The following is a 20,744-nucleotide window of genomic DNA, read 5'->3' on the forward strand; positions in this document are numbered from 1 at the left end:
TCCCCGGGGATGCGCCTTCCACACGTGGCATCCAACTCAGCGAAAACTCGGGTAAAGCGCGTCCCCGGAGATGCGTCTTTCGTCAGCTCAACCGAAAGGGTACCACTTCGAGAAATATATATCAAACGGTGCTAAAAAGATAAATATTCAGTTAAATAATGCCAGTTTGGTCAAATCGCCGGGCTAACAATACCAGGTGCGCCATGAAAATGATAACAACTATATGATGACAAGATGACGTAAAACCCATATGATCATTATAATATGTTAAATTTTCAAATATTAAATATGTATTTGAAGTGCATAAATCACATTAATTAAATTTAAATGCATCCAAGGCTGTAAACGATCCGAGTCCAGCTCGACTCGACTCGAAAATTCGCGAGATTAGAATTTTAAAGTTCAATTTGAACTCGAAATCATAAATTGAAGCTTATAAAAGATTTAAATAGAAAAAAAATCTTAAACTTAACTCGATTGAAGTCTCAATCTCAAACTCGAGCCTAAACCTTAAATACATGAAAACCTTATTTTGCATTAAAAAAATCAACATATAACTGTTAATTTTATTAATAATTTATATTTTAAAAAAATAAAATCTTAATATATTATATTTTCGAGTTACTCACGAGCTTTCCGAGTCGAATATCAAGTAGCTCATTTCGATCTATTAAGAACTCAAGTCGAGCTCGAGCTTGAGTTGAGTCTATTCAAATCAAGTATTTATCGAGCTTTAACCGATTCGATCTCAAGTAATTCACAATCTATCTCATCTCATTTACAGTCCTAAATGCATCCCTCATGTTTATTAAACTTAATACATTTATATTTTTGGATAAGAATAAATTTGTTTGAATGGTTATTGACGATCCACCCCTCTAAGTTTGAGTAAAAAAGTCACGCTTGATGAGGAAACGACCATAAAACATTATTTTTCAGAAAAGAGGATCGGTCGCGTAGGATGAAAAAGGAGACATAGGGATTATGAAAGTTTCAATTGTTTTTCTAATATCGGTTGAGCTATTTATTTGTTATTTAGCGCATGTATTAGTAATAGGATAATTATAATTATTCATAAACTAACAAGTTAGACATATCTAATTGCTAAATCTTAAATTATGCTTCGATAAGACACGTGGATCGAGTAAAGGTTTTGTCTATATATTATAGTTGGTTACGAGGTACATGTTTGAAAGATGTACAGTAGTGAATGCATGAAGTCTTGGAAGGGTTCAATTGCTCGAATATTGAGGAAAGATATTGTCCGGCTCAACCTTTTGTCTCTAAGGTTTTTAATTCGACTACTCTTCGTACGTACTAGAATGAACATTGTATTTGCTACAATTAGGTTATTCAAAAAAACAAAACGAAAATGAAGAAGAGAAAGAGAGATTCCTCCATTAAAAAGCTTTGTATTCAGGCGTGCAATTTTGTCGGTATGCTGGCCTACCACACAGTTACAGGGGAAAAAAGAAAGGGTAAAAAACTTGGGTGAAAACATGGCCTTAAGAAAGGAACCCTTCGAGATAAACACCAGCACTTCCACCAACTTGTCATTTTCATAAACCTATCTACAAAAGGGTGGCCCCTTAATTCCATTTGCAACTCTCAAATCTCTTCATTTCGGGTTCCTACACATAGCCGGAAAAACCGAGAGAGAGAGAGAGAGAGAGAGAATGTGGCGGATGCTGGTGGCTTTGCGACGGAACCTTCAAAACATCAAGAAAAGCCACCGTGTAGCGGATGAGAACATGGTGGTCGGAAGTGGAGGGAACAATGATGGAGGCGAGATGCCGGGTTTCGTGGATAGAAGGTGGAATGGTCTTTCTGTGATTTGCAGCGTCGTTAGAGCTCCTTTTACACTGATTTCTTGCTTCTCTCAACCCCATGTTAATGGCGCCGATGGAGTCTGGGTTTCCGGCCACGAATTCGCTCAAATCTCAGAGATGAACCATTTGATGGTAAGTGATAGCATGCGTTATGCAATCTTGATGTAAAAGATTAAAAAAGTGGGGATGGATTTTAGCTACTCTATTATAGAATTGTTTTCTCTTCGGATATTCATTTTCTTCTTCTTCTTAAACAACAGTCTTAGTTTGATGTCGATACTATACGTGCATATTTATATGTATATGTATTTGTACGAATGCAAAACAACTTAGCTGTGAAATAATTTCAGGGTTTGATCTTATACTTTGTCTTTGTATTGGGTGTTTATACTTAATCCGGTTTCTCATCTTTTCTTAATTTGTTTCATGAAATTACAAACCAAGTCCCCCCAAGATAGAAAAATCTCAATAAACCCTAATCTTTATGCTTGAAACAATGGAATAATGGCACTAAAATATAAAATAAAAAGAGGAGAGAGTTTGTGGTTTTCATTACAGAGATTTGCCACTGCCGGGCATCAATGCTACAAGTAAATCATTAATAAATTGGAAAAAGAGATAAGTTGGAATCATTTTTTTATCTTTAAATTAATTAATAAAGTTCATACAACTAATAAAGAAATATACTGATTACAGGTTAATTTTGAATTAATTAGTAGGAGAGAATAAGCTTAATTAGAAGGAGATTAGCTTTGATTATACAGTACAAATAAAAACAAGTTATGTCGAATCAATTCTAAAACCTCTACTTTCCCAGACACCAATTAACTCTGACCACGTCATTGATTCCTGAAGGCATATTTGAAGAAAAATAGACTTAAAAGTTGATTTTATTTTATAAATACTATGTTTTCAATTAGTGATGATCGGGTAAGCTAATTAAATGGTATTTTAATACAATAGACGTGCAACATCTGCATTCAAATATTCAAAATGGATGTTGATGGCACTGGTTCAAAGTTCAATGGTTGAAGAAGATGTGATAAAAAAATCAGGGATTAAAATGATTAAATGATAGAATTAGAGGATCAAAAAGTTCATTCTGCCCTCTATTTGAAAAAAGAAACAGCTATATAAACAAAGCATAACCTTATCTAAATTCAGTACATTTCAGATATCAATTTACTCCTTTATGTCAAAAAAAAGTATACACAATCTAAACTTAAATGAATACATTATTGGTGTTTAGATTTTGATATTAATTTAATACTATATATTGTATTTACATGATTGATAAAAGGCACGAAAATAACAACTTACATGCGCAAATATAAAGCTTAAACCCATTCATCAATGTTGGAGTACTGATGAGAAGGGTGTAATGGATTTGTATAAGTGTGCAAATGAGGCAAGATTACCCAAACAACAAAACACGTGGTTGAGATCTTATACATGTACACATCTTCAGTGGGACATGAAAGAAGAAAATGGGTCAACGGCTCCACCTCCATGTTCCACACATAAACATACATGTATACGTATACATAATATGGACACATAATTTTATGTTAGGAAGACGGACCCGAACTTATAAAATTTCAAGGGGTGAACTTAATGTTATAAAACTCTAAGGGGGTGAAAAAGGATTTTCAATAAAAAATACATAAAATTTTTTAAAATATATGATAATTTTAAACTCATCTGCCCTTCTAAATTCATCCTTGCATATACACCGACGAAGCCAATATAAATTATATATGTATAAATTAAAGAAATGACACCACTTTTAAAAAATTTTGACACCCTTTAAAAAATGATCTCACATTTTAAAAAAAATTCAACAATAGAAATTTTAATAAGCTAGTAAACGAATCGAACGTTTAGCGAACTGTTCGGCGGGAAGTTTGTTTATGTTCATTTATTTATTAAACGAAAGAACATGAACGAGGTTTTATGTTCGTTTAATTAAATGAACGAACACGAACAAAAGGGCTTGTTCGTTCATTTGCGTCGTGAACGTTCAATAATCTATTCATTTATGTTCATTCATTTTTGTTTGTTCGTTTATATTTAGTGCAATCTCCATACCCTTTTGAAATATTAATACCTAATAAATTTTAACCTTAAACTCATTAATATTTAAAATTCAATTAATTATATAGCCAAATAAAAAAAACTCAAATCAATTAAAGAAAATATAAACCCTAAAACTATTTGAAAAGAATTTTTTTGTCAAATATAAAATCAATTAATTTTATGTTCGTTTATTTATGTTCATTTACGTTCATTTGTGTGTTCGTTAACGTTCATTGTGTTCGTTTATTATTTTAACAAACGAACACGAACAAACTACATTTTTTTAATGAACGAACACAATTTTTTGTTCATTTAGTAGTTCATGTTCGTTCATTTGTTTGATTAAAGTTAAACAAAATAACATGAACATATCCTCATTCATGTTTATTCGGTTCGTTTACAAACCTAAAATTAAATATTTAATTTTCCCACTCAAAATAATTCTTCATATATATATATATATATATATATATATATATATATATATATATATATATATATATATTATATGAATGATTATAACGTGCACTAGTGGTGTTGAGTGCTATCCTTGATTAGCTACAAGAACTAATTCTATTGGGAGCATTGGCTGGTTTCAGATTGATGAATTATCGTCCAGTTTTGTCGGCAAATCAATCAATGTTTCATTGGTTTTGCATATTATTTTGCTAACCCTGTTTTAAATATGGACCATGTTAATTTCCATGTCACCTCAAATGTTGGTAGGTTGGACTCTTGGAGGGAGAATCATATTTTGTTGAGTTTGACGATACACCACATGAATCAGTGGTTCATACATGTAGACCACAAGGCACTCATCAACAACAAGATTATTTGTGTAGTATCCATTAAATTAAATATTTCTATTTGAAGTTGAATTCATCAAGCAGATGAGAAGAAGCTGATTGAATATTTGTACACGTATGGACAAGTTGAACGATTTTAAATTAAGGAAAAAAAAAACTTGATCTAATTTCATCTCATTTTGAAATTTTAAATTATTCCAGTCAATCTAAATTTTACACAATAGTCGAGGTGGTGGGTCGGCTGATGTTATGGGATGAAAGTTTGACGGGTTTGGGAGCTGACCCAGGTCTGGAAATGGGTCCAGATTCCACATGGGTTTAGGACAAAAAGTGGGCTAATGGGTTTAAGATTTCAGGTCTAGTTATTTAATTTTAAATTTGACTCCGAACGGGAATTAATGTTTATATATATATATATATATATATATATATATATATATATATAGATAGATATATATTGGGTACGATTGAATTGTTCAGTCTAAAATCGTTGAATGAGAGAAATTAAATGCTAAAATTAGTTTATTGTATTTTTCAAGTGAATATTTTCTCATTTCTATTAATAATTTCGGCCTTTTATTTTTTTCGTCTAATGATCCTAAAAAGGTGTAAAACTAAGAGTTTTACATGGTATAATTGGATTTTATCTTATATATATATATATAATGTTAGGATCCAATCACATAGTATAAAACTAAAAAGTTTTATACTTTTTTAGGATAGTTGGATGAGGGGAAATCAATGGTTGAAATTAAGAGTGGAAAATGAGAATACATTCACTAGAAAAAACAAGGAGTTAATCTCATCCTTTGATTTTCCCTCATCCAATAATCCTAAAAGGGTGTGAAAATAAAAGTTTTACGCTTGATGCAAGTGGATCCTAACTAGTATATATATATAGGAATCCTGTTACACAATGTAAAACTCTTTTAGTTTTACCTAGATTTAAGACCATTGGATGAATGAAATCATATGGCTGATATTAAAAGTAAGAAATATGAAGATATTTACTGGGAAAAAAATAATGAGTCAATCTCAGCCATCTATTTTCACTCATCCAGCAGTCCTAAATCTGTTTAAAATCAAATAGTTGTACATTTTGTAAATAGATCCTAACCCACACACACATACATTTGATAAAACTGAGATGAATATAACGTAGTATCAATTTAAAGACTTTTAATCATTTGGTAATAAAATCTTATACTCTTACTATCGTGATGCTCGAATCCAAGACTTCAAAAGATAACAACAAGTCTCTTAACCACTAAGATCGCTTGGTATGTACCATAATTGTATTCTTTTAAATTAAAAAAATAATATGATTCTCTTGACATAATTTTTCCAAATCAAATCCCTAAAATATAATATACATAAATAATAATACTTTATAAATATTTTATTATTATTAAAATTTATCTAATTTATGAGTAATAAGTTTTATTTAGTTAAACACAAACCAAGTTACGTTAGTGGTTAGAAAGATTTAAAGAGAATGCTATTATCTTTAGAGATTTTGAGTTTGAGCACAAGCGATTGTAGAGTACTTAAATATTATTCATTAAACGATTGAGACTCTTTAAAACATATATTATCAGATGTAATTATCCTAGATTAATAAAAATATTTATTTAGTTAAAGTATTTTGGTTAAATGAATTAATTTTACCATAAATAAAAAAGTTCAAATTTATAAGAAGTTGTTTAACATTTTTTATCATTAGCAACCAAACCATTTTATTAAAATTTATATGGTGTAAATAAAAAATATTAATTTATATTTATAATTCTGCATTAGTAGTTAAAGCAATAAATTATATAATGATTTCACATAATTTGCAAAATTTAAATTAGTTAATATAGAAATTTTAATTTTATTTGTTTTAATTTTGATATATAAAAATAACAGTATAAATATAATTTTTTGGGTAAACTACTTATTTAGTACCTAAACTATTAGTTTTGATCCGTTTTAGTACCTAATTTTTAATTTTTTAAAAATTATACCTAACATTTAGTTTTCATTTCATTTTAGTACCCTACCATTAAAAACTTAACACATTTAGTACCTAAACTATCAGTTTTGATCCGTTTTAATACCTAAACTTTTAATTTTTTTCAAAACATAATGTTAAGTTTTGAACGGGTACTAAAATAAAACAAAAACTAAAGTTTTTAGTGGGAGGGTACTAAAAAGTAAAAAGAAACAAAAACTAAACTTTATGTATGATTTTAAAAAATTAAATGTTTAGGTACTAAAACAAATCAAAACTAATAATTTAGGTACTAAATGTGTAATTTACCCTTTCTTTGAATCTAATATTCATTAAATTTTAAATTATAATTATTTTAAAAAAATTGACAGCATGAATTAAATGGTCTCTGTGATAAAGAAATTATTGTTATTATTTGAGGACTCAAATTCAAGTACTGTAGATACCAAAGATATGAGTCTTCAATGTCAAAGAGTTATAAGATTTTTTAAATAGATATTATTTTATATTTACCTAAATCATTAAAGAAAAAAATCTAAAACTTGTTTTCTTTACAGGCATTTTCTCTCTCTCCAAACAAAACCTTTTTTCCTTGTTGCATTTCTATAAGACAAATTTATATGAATATTTTTAATTGAATTTGCATTTTGGGTGTTACAAAATTGAGTTTTTTTACTATAAGAAAGGACAGAACAAAATTGAAACAAGGAAATATTATTTGAGGGGAACAAGGCAAATAGAAGAGAACAAAGAGGATGAGATTAACCTCTATTCTTATTCTTATTGTGCCTCCTTTCAGATCTTAGTTTTTTTTTTGGCAAGATTTGGCACTTGGATTTGTTTTGATCGGTGGGTTTTTTGGCGATGAATCTGGATTTGTGTTTTAAACCTTTTGCTTAAATTTGCAATAAACTTTTACAGCTACCTGATTGATCAACTATCTGGGTTTTGGTGTTTTGCCTCTTTCATTTCTGAATTCCAGGTGAAGCTATTGACTGTGGAAGGATCTGTTTGTTTTTAGCTTTGAATCGGAGAGAAATTTTCATTGTGTATTTGATTACATGTTTTGTTAGATAAAATGTATTGAATTCTATCTGCATTTATCGTGATTAGATTGCTATAGTCAATAACAGACATGATTTTGATTTGATATTGTTAATTTGATTCATGAAGAAGGGACATTTTGGTATTGGTTTTTGACTGGTTTATTGTTGTTGTTGCAATGGAATGTTCATATATTGCATTTGATCCAGTAATGAATTTGACCGTTAAAGTTTGTATTTGGTTTAGGTTTGCGGATGGTTTGGACTTTGTATTGATCAAACTAGTTTTTATGTAATGCAGAAAAAGATGTCTGAGAATGGTAAGCTATTTATTGGTGGAATATCTTGGGACACCAATGAAGAGCGCCTCAAGGAGTATTTCAGAAGTTTTGGTGAAGTGGTAGAGACAGTGATCATGAAGGATCGGACCACGGGGCGTGCTCGAGGTTTCGGTTTCATAGTTTTCTCCGACCCAGCCATTGCTGAGAAAGTCATCAAGGAGAAACACAATATTGATGGCAGGATGGTAAGTTGTTGATCATTAAGTTTAAGCAACCTCTTTATATGAATGTTTTCTGATGTACTATTCATTGGCGCTACTAGCATACTGAAGAGGGGGAAAATTCAATTCCCTTTCGAGTGTATGAAACTGATATTATAGTTGCAGGATTTCATATATTTCTGGTTCTGTGTCCAACTAAATTTCAAAAGTAAGCCGAGTGTAACAGTTTCATGCTTCCACTTATTTATCTTTTTCCTTCACAAATATAGTGGTTATATTTGTAATTTAGTATAATCATATATGTTGAGATGAAACAGTTTTTGCTCTAAAGGATTAATTTTTATCATTGAGTTACTCGTGCACAGGTTGAGGCAAAAAAGGCAGTTCCTAGGGATGACCAGAACATTATGAGTAGAAGCACCAATAGCATCCAAGGGTCACCTGGTCCAGGCCACACAAGAAAGATTTTTGTAGGAGGTTTAGCGTTTACAGTCACAGAGAATGACTTTAAGAAATATTTTGATCAGTTTGGGAATATCACAGATGTTGTAGTGATGTATGATCACAACACTCAAAGGCCTAGGGGTTTCGGATTCATCACTTATGATTCAGAAGAGGCAGTGGATAAAGTGTTGCTAAAAATTTTTCATGAACTGAATGGTAAAATGGTCGAGGTTAAACGAGCAATTCCCAAAGAGTTATCGCCTGGCCCTGCTCGTAGCCCCCTTGGTGTATATAACTATGGTTTGAATAGGGCCAACAACTTTCTCAATGGCTACACTCAGGGATATAATCCTAATAGTCTTGGAGCCTATGGACTTAGGATGGATGGCAGATATAGTCCAGTTGTCGGTGGTCGAAGTGAGTTTCCTCCTTTTGGTTATGGTTTTGGAATGGGCATGAACTTTGAGCCAGGGTTGAACCCAAGTTTTGGAAACAGTGCAAATTTTAATAACTATGGGCGAGGAATGAACCCTTATTATATTGGTAATATGAATAGGTTTGGTAGTCCTATTGTGTATGATGGAAGTAATGGAGGTGGAGGTAATACATCCTTTTTCAGTTCAGTGACCCGGAATCTTTGGGGAAATGGAGGGCTCAATTATAATGCAAATGCTGCTAGTTCCAGTGCCTATGCAGGATCTGGAAGTGGGAGTATAGGAGCAAGTGCCTTTGGAAATAGTGGAGTTAATTGGAGTTCTCCAATTTCCAGTCAAGGTGGAAGGAATAATGTCTATAACAGCTTCGGTTTGGGGACTGCAGGGTATGAGAGAAACATTGGGACCAATGTGGTGCCAACATCATCATATGAAGCATCAAATGGTGGTTATGATGGAGCCTTTGCAGACGTTTATGGTTGTGCTTCATTTTATGGGGATACCAATTGGCCATCATCAACATCTGAGCTAGATGGTTCTGGTTCCTTCGGTTATGGACCTGGTAGTATCACTTCTGATGTTCCGGGTAGTTCTCCTGGTTATGTTGGTGGTTATAGTGTTAATAAGGGACAATCAAATAGAGGTAAGGCTTCGTACTTGGCATTGCCTTAGTGTTATTTATTTTCATGGGAGTTTAGTAGCATAATCTTGTTGAGGTGTTATACAAGCATTAGTAATCAAAATATAAAACCTTTCATATGAGGCTCCGCTAGCTTTTACTTCTTTTGGCAATGCTTAAATTTTTCTATATTCACCTTAGTAATAATATAAATCTTCTTTTGGTAATATCTGCATGACTGGTTGCTAGTTTTAACCAGAATGTCAGTTAAGAGTGATAGACATCGTTCGAACATAATGATCATATGTTACGTGTAATGGAAAGGTAAAGTGCTACCAATTCTAAAATACAATTACTTAAAACCTTGTGTCTTATTGGATGGTTTTAAGTAACTGTATTTTAGAATTGTTAGCACCTTTACCTTTCCGTTTTATTAAGCTATAAATAAGTATTCTTGTTGATGGATTGCCAACGTATTCAGTTGTTGAAGTCTTAAGGTCATATTTAATGGAAAGAATACAAGTATCTTATAAGGACACATTTCTTCTGTTCTTTACCTTCTGTAGTTCAGTTTCTAGTCATTCAATTTTTTTATTTTTGTTCCTTCTTTTGAGCTACGCCAGTAAAGCAATTGTGTCTGGTCTTTCTTCTTTGGTTTTCCCCTTAAAACATAACTAGTGGGTGGGTCTAATGCCTACTCTGCAATTTTCTTCTTGATTGTGATGTATCATGTTTCAAATCATAAAATAGATAATGATCTGAGAAGAAAGATGCCGGAAACATAATGGCAAATACAAACGGGTAGAATTTGGGCCTTGCACATTGTCACCATCTTCTAGACTTCTCTTTCTGTAGATTTGAGACCCCATAATTTTCTTATAAGTCTCTTCTATCACTCATTCCTTTCTCTTGAATGTTTATGAAAACACGATACTTGCTACTAAACGAGCTAAGTGCACTATATTTCATTGTCAAAAGGCTGTATCCAACCATTGTAGAACATACTCTTATACCATGATACCTGTAACAGAAAACATGCTTTTTAGTGCGCTCCCAAAAATATTGTTATAAATACTTAGTTGCTTTGTACTGACAGATTTTGATTTTCTCGTGCTTCAGGAATTGCTACCTAGAAGCTTAATTTGATTATCACTGTACTGTAGGTGGGGATAACTTGTGACGCAAGTGATCTGTGAGTTCTGCTAATTTCCGTCGCTTTCAACATGTTTCAGTTTTAAGAATGTTGGTAACCTAGAGCTAAATGAAGTGCCTGTTTTTGGAGAAATACATTTTTTAGAGTTAGGGATCATAAGGTATTTTGTGTTTAAGTCTTGAGTTGCGTTTTTAGGGTTCATTTTTGATTATTCGAGTGAGATGTAAAATCAGATTCCGGAATATAGTCAGAGAATGTATCATGCATCTCATGTAAGGCGGTGATGCGTAACGATATAGATTATAGACTATTTTTTCGTCCTTAGATATCAAGTTCTGTAATGGCTCTGGCAAAGTTGCGAGTTCTTGTCAGGCATGCTTTGCTTTGTCTCTTTTTCTTTTTCCCTTTCCTTCCATTACTTGGGTTTGTCTTTCCGATAAATGTTCGTCCGAATAAGTTGCAGACATGCAATCATTCGTTCGTGGTTGAAACTTTTTTGCTAACAGGGCTGTAACTTTCTTTCTGAAATATTGAAATGAATGGTTTCAATTGATTTTTCACACTAAATATGGAAGCTTTGTTGGTAATTAGTTATGTATATTCTATTTGTCAGCTATTTGTTTGTGATATTATTCAAAATTATGCTTGCAGTCCTTGTTTTATTCACTTTTTGTCATTTCCATTTCCACTTGAATGCCAATTTGTGAAAGAAAGGGATTGCAGATATTTGAATAGAAACATCTGCAAATTGCGCATGATCCAAGTTGATCCCCTCATGTATTCTCAACTATGAATAATGCTTTTATATTATGATAGTGACAACATAAAGGAAGACCATTTGGCTTGCAGCTTTATCAAAAGAGGCAAATATCTAAATATATACATTTAATAACTTATGAAGCTGGTTATTAAAAAAAACAAAAGATAGCTTATCAATATATTGTATAAAAAAATACATAATGGGTGCATGATTGAGAATTAATCTCTGATGGATGCTATATTGGAAAATATTTTTTCATCAGGATATATCAGTGTTAAAAAAGGCGCAAGTCGTACTAAGGCGATGAGGCAGTGATGGCAGTACACTATATGCTTTTCCAATCTCTATATTGTACAAATGTTGCTCGTCTATTAGAGATATTAAAGCTTATGAATAAAAGGTAGACATTTTTCTATCAAATATTTCATATTCTATTCTTCATTTTCTACCATTTTTTATCTTCTTAGTTAATAATACAATATTATAAAAGATTAAGTACACAAATGGTTCTTCAACTATAGGATGTTGTTTTATTAAGTCCATCGACTATTAAAAGTTACAGAATGATTCTTCGACCATAAAGTGTTGCTTTATTTGAGTCATTCGACTATCAGAAGTTACAAAATGGTCTTACGACTATTCATTATATTCTAAACTCGTCATTTTCTGTTAAAAGATTGAATGTATTTGTTGCGTGATTTGTGTACCTATAAATTATGCGGAAATGAGTGCAAGTATACACAATCGAACAAGTAATAAAGAGTGAGTGAGTATCGTCTCCACATGCAATGGAGGAAATTACGAGTTAATTTAAAGCACCAATCTAAATCATTTAAGTATAGTTAGTGTGATGGTATGAACAAATGAAAATGTCGTGGCAAAATGAAATGTGTGCAGATTTTCAATTGTGGTGTGGAAATGCTATGACAAACTGAGATGCATGAAGTGTAATCAATTGAAAATGCTAAGACAAAAACAATTGAGAATCCGGGATAAAATGAGATAACTTGACAATCCTCACACAAACAAGATGCAATGGGAATGATTGGTGGGGTCACTAAGAAATCCTAAGCTTTGTTTTCTAGAATGATCCAAACTTATATGACTTACTTGGTCGACAGAGTTTACTAAGAGTGTCTCATGTTATCTCTAGTCAAGGAACCTGACAGATGAAAATGCCACGGTAATACCTCTCGGTGCGAACACTAGCATAAAACCTATCGATTAAGTTATACTCCTTTTAGTCGTTGAAATCCTATCATTATCTCTGAGGTGGATTAGGTCTTAGTTAGCAACTAAAATCCATTGCTCACGTTGATATTCACTTAGTTTCTCTCGAACACTAAGTAGTGAACCTAATAAATGGCTACTGTCACAGTTCTTATAATCCTAAGTGATTAAATACAATGAGCAAAGCAAATAATAACCATAAAAACTTAAATCATTCATTTAAAAAAAAACTTAATCATCCATAAATAACCCACATCAAATAAGGTTTAGTTCATGGTGGGGTTTAAATAATCCAAATATATTATTCGTTTCATAATAACCAACAAAATATAAAGGAAAAGAAAGCACAAAGGTGGCGGAAAAACTCCCAAAGTGCATTGTCGTGAGCTCCCTCAGCCACCACGAACCACCTTAGTGATGCTAGCTTCTCTCGAATGCCTAGTTTGCCACTCCCTTGAGCTTGAAAATGGAGGACACCACTAAAAAGATGAAAAAGGAAAGAAAAATGGAAGTTTGTAGCCATCCCTCACTCTTGTTTTGCTCACCTCTTTTTTTTCTAAAAAGAATTCCCTCATTTTTGTGGCATCATGTTCTATTTATACTAAGGGAATGTCCTAGGGTTTTGTACCAAAATTCCATTAGTACCCTAAGTAGCATTCCCCTCACGTGAAAGGGAGTATAAAGGTAGCAGTGGTGCCCTCTTAGGTGGCAGGCATCAGGAATCACGTGTGGGATGGACAACTGGCTCTTTTATAAAAATATCTTCATGTCTTTTTTGTCTTTTTTTGCACCCAGAAATGTCGTCCTAGCGACCGAGGCATTTTCCTCTTGCTTCATCATCCCAAATTGCTGTGGCAATTCTCCTTGCTCACCTTTTGCTTCATGAACATGCACACATCAACCAACAATATCTTCCCCGTAAAGCAGCACCATTTGTACAATAAAATGCCACAACAATTTTGAAACCACCAAATGCAACTACATGATCCTAAATGCATCTATATAAACCTAAATGTGCCCTAAGACAACCAATAACTTAAGTGAAAAGGCCCTAAATATAGACTTTTTACAGAGATATTAGTATTCTCAATTGAACGTTAATCTACTGATTGTGATATGATAAAATTTGTTCCCAGAATCTTAAACGACTATCATATTTCAGTCAGCATGTTCATGTTCAGCTTAGACAAACACCAATTTTTTAACGAAAAATGACGAGTTTGGAACATAATGAATAGTTGGGTGATCATTTTGTAACAATAGTCGAGGAACTTAATAAAGCAACATTCTATGTGAGGGACTATTTTGTAACCTTTAATAACCGAAGGATTTAATAAAATAATACCCTATAATTGAAGGACCATTTGTGTACTTTACCCTATTATAAATGCCTAATACTCAAATTTAAATAAACCTTCACTCGTACGTTTAGAGAAAGTAATAGGGTGGTAGACAAGGATGAACATATAATTTTGTGTTAGTGTTACAGAGTACGGATTTATTATATTTTCATATACATGAAACTTATAAAATATTAAAAGATAAAAATATATTGTCAATAAAAATATTTAAAATATATAAAAATTTAAATTTTTGAAAGGGAAAATCACTTATTATAAACAAATCGGCCGAAGTTACTGTATTAATCAATCATGAAGTCCAAGAGATTCACAAGTTCTTCCAAGATGATCTACGTGGTGCAAGTTTTATGCCAAGATCTTATCAAATTAAACAAAATACACGTGTTAATAAAGTCAAAGTAGTAATTTAGTAAGGATGGTGTTAAAGAGCTTATCAAGTTAAGGCATAGACCACAAAATCAGGCTCTTGCCCTTGTAACATTCTAACATAGATATAGAGTAAATACAAAATAATATTTGTTCGATGATAACTCTTAGCTATTAGATATTGAACGCTCACATCCTAGTATTTTTGGTGCTCGAACCCGAGAATTCAAGAAATAACAATAATTCTTTTACCATTGAGGTCGTTTGGTTCGTGCCGATTTTATTGTTTTTGTTCTTATATAAAGGTCTGTGAGTTTATTCTCACACATTATGTACGTGCATTTTTTTAATATGATTTGTATATTCGGGTGAAAGTAATATATCCATGAGTAGTCGTTTGTATATGCTAGCGAATTACTTACGTAATGTTGAAGAATCAGGTAAAGAAAAAAACGAAAGAACACAAGAATTTTAACGAGGTTCAGCAATGTGCTTACGTCCTTGGTGCCTAGGCGGCGCTAGAAGTTTTGTTCAATGTCCCATAGATTTAGGTTGCATCTCTATTTATAATAAATAAACCCTAGTACATAATTACAAAATTAACCATGTCCTCTTTACCGATATATTTATGAGTCATACCTAACACATAATATATATGCCATATGTTTTTTTATGAAAAAACTTTCATGTAAATATAAAGAAATATATACTTGAATTGATTTTGATTCATATAATGAGTAATGATTAAAGAAATATATGTTGGTTGTTACCTATGTTTACTTTGTCCTCTTCATTCTGTTTAGAACGCAAAGACTTGAGTGTTTAACTAATCTAAAATAATATTAATGATTTAATTAATGGTATATTCTTATTGTCTCTTTAACTTCAACGAACCTTACTATAAGTTAAGAAAGAAAGTTTTTGTTTTTCTAATGAGAAACTCATCTCCTTCTAGGCTGAGTTATTATCAGTTTATACCGTTGGACGATACAAGCTGTGTGAGAAGCTAGACAGCCAACGGAACAATGGACGGCGCCGTCGGCCGGTGAAGAAAACGACACATATCTAATAACAAAGTGTCGATAAGCAAATGACATATCTAGCCGGCGACATAGACCTTTTCCCAAGTCAAAAAGAGGTTTTTTATTTATTATTCTTATGTTTTCCCAACAAACAAACAAGACAACTATGTTCCTTGTTTTCTATCATTTGTTTGGAAATTTAAAGCCGCTTTTTGAGTTCTATAATGAATTTGAGCCCTGAATAAAAATGTATTTAAATTGATATTAATTTGAATATTAATATGTTGAACATTCATTTTTAAATTAATTGATATCAAATAAAAAATTAATAAAAATGAATTTCGACGTCAAACTTATTTTGTATAGTCTATTAAATATAGAAAAAGTCATCGAGTACAAAAATGTAGGTGGATTCTTGAATACGTCTAATGATAATGTACTATATAATACAATATTGTGTAGCAAGCAAACGCAAAACAAAAATAAAAATCTTTAAAATAAAATACAATAATTTATTTCTTTATTCATATCGGAATACATTTCGTTTCAAAACAAAAACATTAAATATACATGCTTTTAGGGTGTTCATTCGGTTAATTCGGTTGCCGAACCGACCGAACTACCATTTTCGAATTAACCGAACTTTTTTTTTTCTTTAACCGTTAACCGAACCGAATAAATTTCAGTTAATTTTCGAATTAACCAAAATTTTTTAAAATTTTCTAATTTATATAAAAATTAAATATTTTATAATTAAAAAAAACAGTTTATAATTAATTTAAATAATATATAATTATAAAATATAAATTTTATATAAAATTTTTAATTAATTAATATTGATTTAGGTTTAAAAGTTATTAGATCTTAAATTATTAATTGAGTTTTAAATGGTTTGGGCTGAGCCCGTATGTTATATATAATATATTTAATATTTTTTAATTCAGAAAAATATTTTACAATTAATTTAAATAATATATAATTATAAAATAAAAATTTATATAAATTTTTTAATTAATTAATATTGATTTAGGTTTAAAAGTTATTGGATCTTAAATTATTAATTGAATTTTAAATGGTATGGGCTGAACTCATATGTTATATATAATATATTTAATATTTAAAATTTTATTTCGGTTAATTTGGTTAATTAATCGATTTCGAACCGAATTAACCGTTAACTGAATATAAAAAAAACATTAACCGTTTCCCGACCGAACTAATTCAGTGACCGACCGAATTAACCGAATTAGTTCAGTTCGATCGGTTAATTCGGTTAAATAGAATTTTGAACACCCCTACATGCTTTTGCGTTATTTGCATTGGATTTGTCTATTTTTTTAAAAATTTATATCAATCATATAATATTATAAATATAAAATTATATTTGCATGTGGTTTTAATATATATAAAATATAATTTATATTAGTTGTTTACAAATTATTTATAATTTAAATTAATTTATGTTTTATTTTCAAACGTAAAGTTTAAAAAATATTTTATTGATTGATTTATTTATTTAGCATCGACATAAACTAATAATATTGATGGAAACTTTCATATAACCAAATGTGAACGTGGATTTATTCCCTCGGGATTGGTTGCCAAACGCAGCTACTCAATAGGAAACAACTGCACGGCATCATCTTTTTTTTTTTTATAATATTCTAAATGAACCGCAAACAACTAACTTTTGTATGTATTCTTGGGTATAATCATATGTATCTCGATATATTAATCGAGTAATTCGGATCAGATATTATAAAAGTAATGACAATTCAATTAATCCAACTTGTTTCATTCACAAACGTCATAATTTGAATTTATGATCTTACTTAAAGGATCTAATACCCCATCCCACTGAATCGACTGATTGTTGGTCTACCTTCATTTTGTGTGTATTTTCGTATTGTATTTGTGGTATCTACTTGAATTGTACCTTTTCAATATCACCTTCTTTGCTCTATAATAGTATAGGGCTAAATTTCTACGGACCATATTGTATAGAGACCTAATATTTTATAGGATAAATCATGCATTTAGTGCCTAGATTATCAGTTTTGTTCTGTTTTAGTATGTAAACTTTTAAATTTTTTTAAAATCATATTTAACGTTTAGTTTTTATCTCATTTTATTACTTCGCCGTTAAAAACTTAACGACACTGCATTTTTTAAGAGTAAATTACATCATTCATCACTTAACTATCTTCTTACTTCTATTTAGTATTAAAGTTTAAAAATATTCAATTTAACTCAACTCTCAAATTGCTTCTATTTTAATCATTCTATTTATTTTATTAATAACTTTTGTGACATGATGTTTTTATTATTATTTTATTAATATGTAAATAAAAAAATTGAAAGTTAGAGTAATTAAATTAGGAGTAATTTGAAAGTTAAGTAATTAAATTAAAAAAATTTAAACTTTAATGACTAAAATAGAAGTGAGAAGATAGTTGAGTGATGAAAGCTACAATTTACCCATAAAAAAGTGCCACATAACTATAAATTAATAGTTTAGGACTAAATACGGAATTTACCCTATTTTATATTTACAAAATAGATGAATAATTTGTATAATATGTTAATAGTATTTTCTTTATATCTTGCTTTTAATTAATTTTCTTTTTATGTTTTGATATACTATATTCGTTGTATCTTCTCTAATCAAACAAAGTTTAAAAAAGTGGTTGAAATAGGAACCAAATACTGCCATGATGACCGCATTTTCTTGCCTCCTTCCTCGATCTTAAAAAAGAAAATCAAGACTAATTATAAATTATAATATGATAACATTATTTTTTTATTAAGTTAGTGTGATTATAAAGTAATTGTATGTTTTAAATTATTCAATCATTTGATAATGAACATTCAATTATCATGTTGTAATTGTTAGTGTTCGAACCCGTAATATCTAAAAACAATAACAATATATTTAACAACTTAAATTAATTGATTCATGTTATGGTTATATTAAAATATATTAAACCCAAATGTGTATATATAGTAGGTAGAAATGAAATAGTCAAAATATACAAGCTCTCTTACACGGTCTTTGAAAGACCGACTTCTTCCTATTTCTCTGCTCTACTTGATTACAAATTATATGTATATATATATATATATATATATATATATTTGTTGTTAAGTTCCAGAGGAAAACTTGACACACAATCTGCCTTGAGAAACAATTTTCTTTTTCCTGGAAACTTGATTTTGTCTCCAAGGTGGGTAAGGCAATTCAGTTTGGACATGGAGATCAAAGCCTGGAACTTTGTCCTGTTTTCATGCCTGGTGGTTTCTTTCTTGGCTTCATCGTCTTCTGCTCAAACCTGTGTTTCCCAAACATTTTCCAACGACAGGCAATATGCCAACTGCACCGATCTTCCAGCTTTGAACAGTTATCTCCACTGGACGTATAATGAATCGGCTGGTACAGTTGAAATCGCTTTCCGACACACCGGCACCTCCTCGTCACAGTGGTCGGCGTGGGGCATCAATCCCAGTGGACCGAGAATGGTGGGTACACAGGCTTTGGTTGCCTTCGTCAACTCCAGTGGTGTGGCTCAGGCATTCACAACCTCGATTGATAGCTTGGCCCCTTCCATGCAACAGATGGATTTGAGCTTCCCGGTTCCAAGTCTTTCTGCCACGTTTGAGAGAAACGAAATGACGATAATCGCCGTTTTGAGAATCTCCCAAAACTTGTTAGCCACCAGTCAGGTTTGGCAGGAAGGTCGGGTGAGTAACGGCCAAATACAGCCTCATTCCACCACCGGGGCCAACGTTCAATCCGCTGGAAGTATCAATTTCCTCACGGGAGCATCGAGAGGGAGTTCATCAGCAGGTTCCAGAACAAGAAGAAGAAACGTAAGTTAATCCAATCTCGGATTACTAGAATTGCCAACACAAAAATTATTCATTAATTTCCAGGTTTTTAAAGTTTGGTTGCTTGAATTTTCCAGGTTCATGGAGTACTGAACACTGTCAGCTGGGGAATCTTGATGCCGTTGGGAGCCATAACAGCTAGGTACATGAAGGTGTTTAAATCTGCAGATCCTGCATGGTTTTATCTCCACGTTGCTTGCCAATCTTCAGCCTACGTTGTTGGCGTGGCTGGATGGGCGACGGGTATTAAGCTCGGCAGCGACTCTCCTGGAGTCACTTACAATCCCCATAGGACCATCGGCATCATCCTCTTCTGCTTCGGAACTCTTCAGGTAAATCTACCTCCTCGCTATCGTTATTACGTATACCAAAAGCGACTTTTTCTTCAGTTTGCCGCCAGGGGTTATATACTTGGTGGCGTTCTAAATATTTGGCTTCAACGCTACTCCAATTTGAGAATCATTAATTGTAATAATATTGACAGGTATTCGCTTTGCTTCTGAGGCCAAACAAGGACCACAAGTACAGATTGTATTGGAACATTTACCACCATTTGATTGGGTACAGTGTCATCATCCTTAGCATCGTCAACATCTTCGAGGGTTTCGACATCCTTAACCCCGATGACAAATGGGAGAGAATTTACATTGGGATTCTCATATTCTTGGGAGTTTTGGCCACATTCTTGGAAGCTTTCACTTGGTACGTTGTTATCATGAGGAAGAAGACGAATAAGCAGCCTCACACCATGAATGGAGCCAACGGACATGGATATGGTGCCACTGCCATGGGACAGCGCGTGTAGTCAAATTTTTTTTCGGTCAGTCCTAGTCTATTACACCATGTGCTTAGGATGTCTTAGATGACCCACATTTATTATTGCATCTTATTGTTTTTTTGTTGTGTTTTAGTTATGGGTTATTATGATTTGTATACACTGGAGTTTCTGTATGTACAGACTATATAGATGATGAACTCTTATACCATATGTATCCACTCTATTTTTTTATTTAATTTCATATACTAAGGTAGAATATTGGTATATACACGTTGGGCCGCTAGCTAAGTTGAAGTATGACCAATTCCTATCTTAAAAAATAAATAAAGACATTAAATAATATTTAAAATAAAAATTTAACCATTCAAATTATTAAATATTAATTTAATTTTTTAATATCATATTTTATATAAAAAGAACATGCTACATCATCAAATTCAATC

The 20,744-nt window shown here is 31.7% G+C and overlaps 3 protein-coding genes across 4 annotated transcripts; all 3 read left to right on the forward strand.

The window, feature by feature from the left end:
• The first annotated feature begins 1,577 nt into the window (after positions 1–1,577).
• Positions 1,578–6,577, forward strand: LOC120130768. Its single transcript, XM_039147923.1, has 2 exons — positions 1,578–2,009; positions 6,565–6,577. The coding sequence occupies exon 1, from the start codon at positions 1,677–1,679 to the stop codon at positions 1,995–1,997; it is 321 nt and encodes a 106-aa protein (XP_039003854.1). The 5' UTR covers positions 1,578–1,676; the 3' UTR covers positions 1,998–2,009; positions 6,565–6,577.
• A 1,434-nt stretch (positions 6,578–8,011) lies between these two features.
• On the forward strand, positions 8,012–11,415 carry LOC120130765 (heterogeneous nuclear ribonucleoprotein 1-like). Of its 2 annotated transcripts, none has more exons than XM_039147920.1 (3): positions 8,012–8,273; positions 8,615–9,770; positions 10,866–11,409. In XM_039147920.1, the coding sequence occupies exons 1-3, from the start codon at positions 8,043–8,045 to the stop codon at positions 10,877–10,879; spliced, it is 1,401 nt and encodes a 466-aa protein (XP_039003851.1). In that variant the 5' UTR covers positions 8,012–8,042; the 3' UTR covers positions 10,880–11,409. The 2 variants fall into 2 exon arrangements, with proteins under 2 accessions (XP_039003851.1, XP_039003852.1); XM_039147921.1 differs by having other exon boundaries at positions 8,133–8,273; positions 8,601–9,770; positions 10,866–11,415.
• A 7,393-nt stretch (positions 11,416–18,808) lies between these two features.
• LOC120130766 (cytochrome b561 and DOMON domain-containing protein At5g35735-like) lies at positions 18,809–20,432 on the forward strand. The gene is made up of 3 exons (XM_039147922.1): positions 18,809–19,505; positions 19,601–19,855; positions 20,008–20,432. The coding sequence occupies exons 1-3, from the start codon at positions 18,888–18,890 to the stop codon at positions 20,326–20,328; spliced, it is 1,194 nt and encodes a 397-aa protein (XP_039003853.1). The 5' UTR covers positions 18,809–18,887; the 3' UTR covers positions 20,329–20,432.
• Positions 20,433–20,744: the final 312 nt, after the last annotated feature.

Source organism: Hibiscus syriacus, unplaced genomic scaffold, assembly GCF_006381635.1.
Source record: "Hibiscus syriacus cultivar Baekdansim isolate YM2019G1 unplaced genomic scaffold, ASM638163v2 tig00110548_pilon, whole genome shotgun sequence".
In the NCBI taxonomy this organism is placed as follows: Eukaryota; Viridiplantae; Streptophyta; class Magnoliopsida; order Malvales; family Malvaceae; genus Hibiscus; species Hibiscus syriacus.

Coding starts and splice junctions, on each gene's coding strand:
- LOC120130768 (XM_039147923.1), top strand. CDS start 1,677: ATGTGGCGGATGCTGGTGGCTTTGCGACGGAACCTTCAAAACATCAAG.
- LOC120130765 (XM_039147920.1), top strand. CDS start 8,043: ATGCAGAAAAAGATGTCTGAGAATGGTAAGCTATTTATTGGTGGAATA. Junction 8,274..8,614: donor ACAATATTGATGGCAGGATG/GTAAGTTGTTGA, acceptor ACTCGTGCACAG/GTTGAGGCAAAAAAGGCAGT.
- LOC120130766 (XM_039147922.1), top strand. CDS start 18,888: ATGGAGATCAAAGCCTGGAACTTTGTCCTGTTTTCATGCCTGGTGGTT. Junction 19,506..19,600: donor CCAGAACAAGAAGAAGAAAC/GTAAGTTAATCC, acceptor TGAATTTTCCAG/GTTCATGGAGTACTGAACAC. Junction 19,856..20,007: donor TCTGCTTCGGAACTCTTCAG/GTAAATCTACCT, acceptor TAATATTGACAG/GTATTCGCTTTGCTTCTGAG.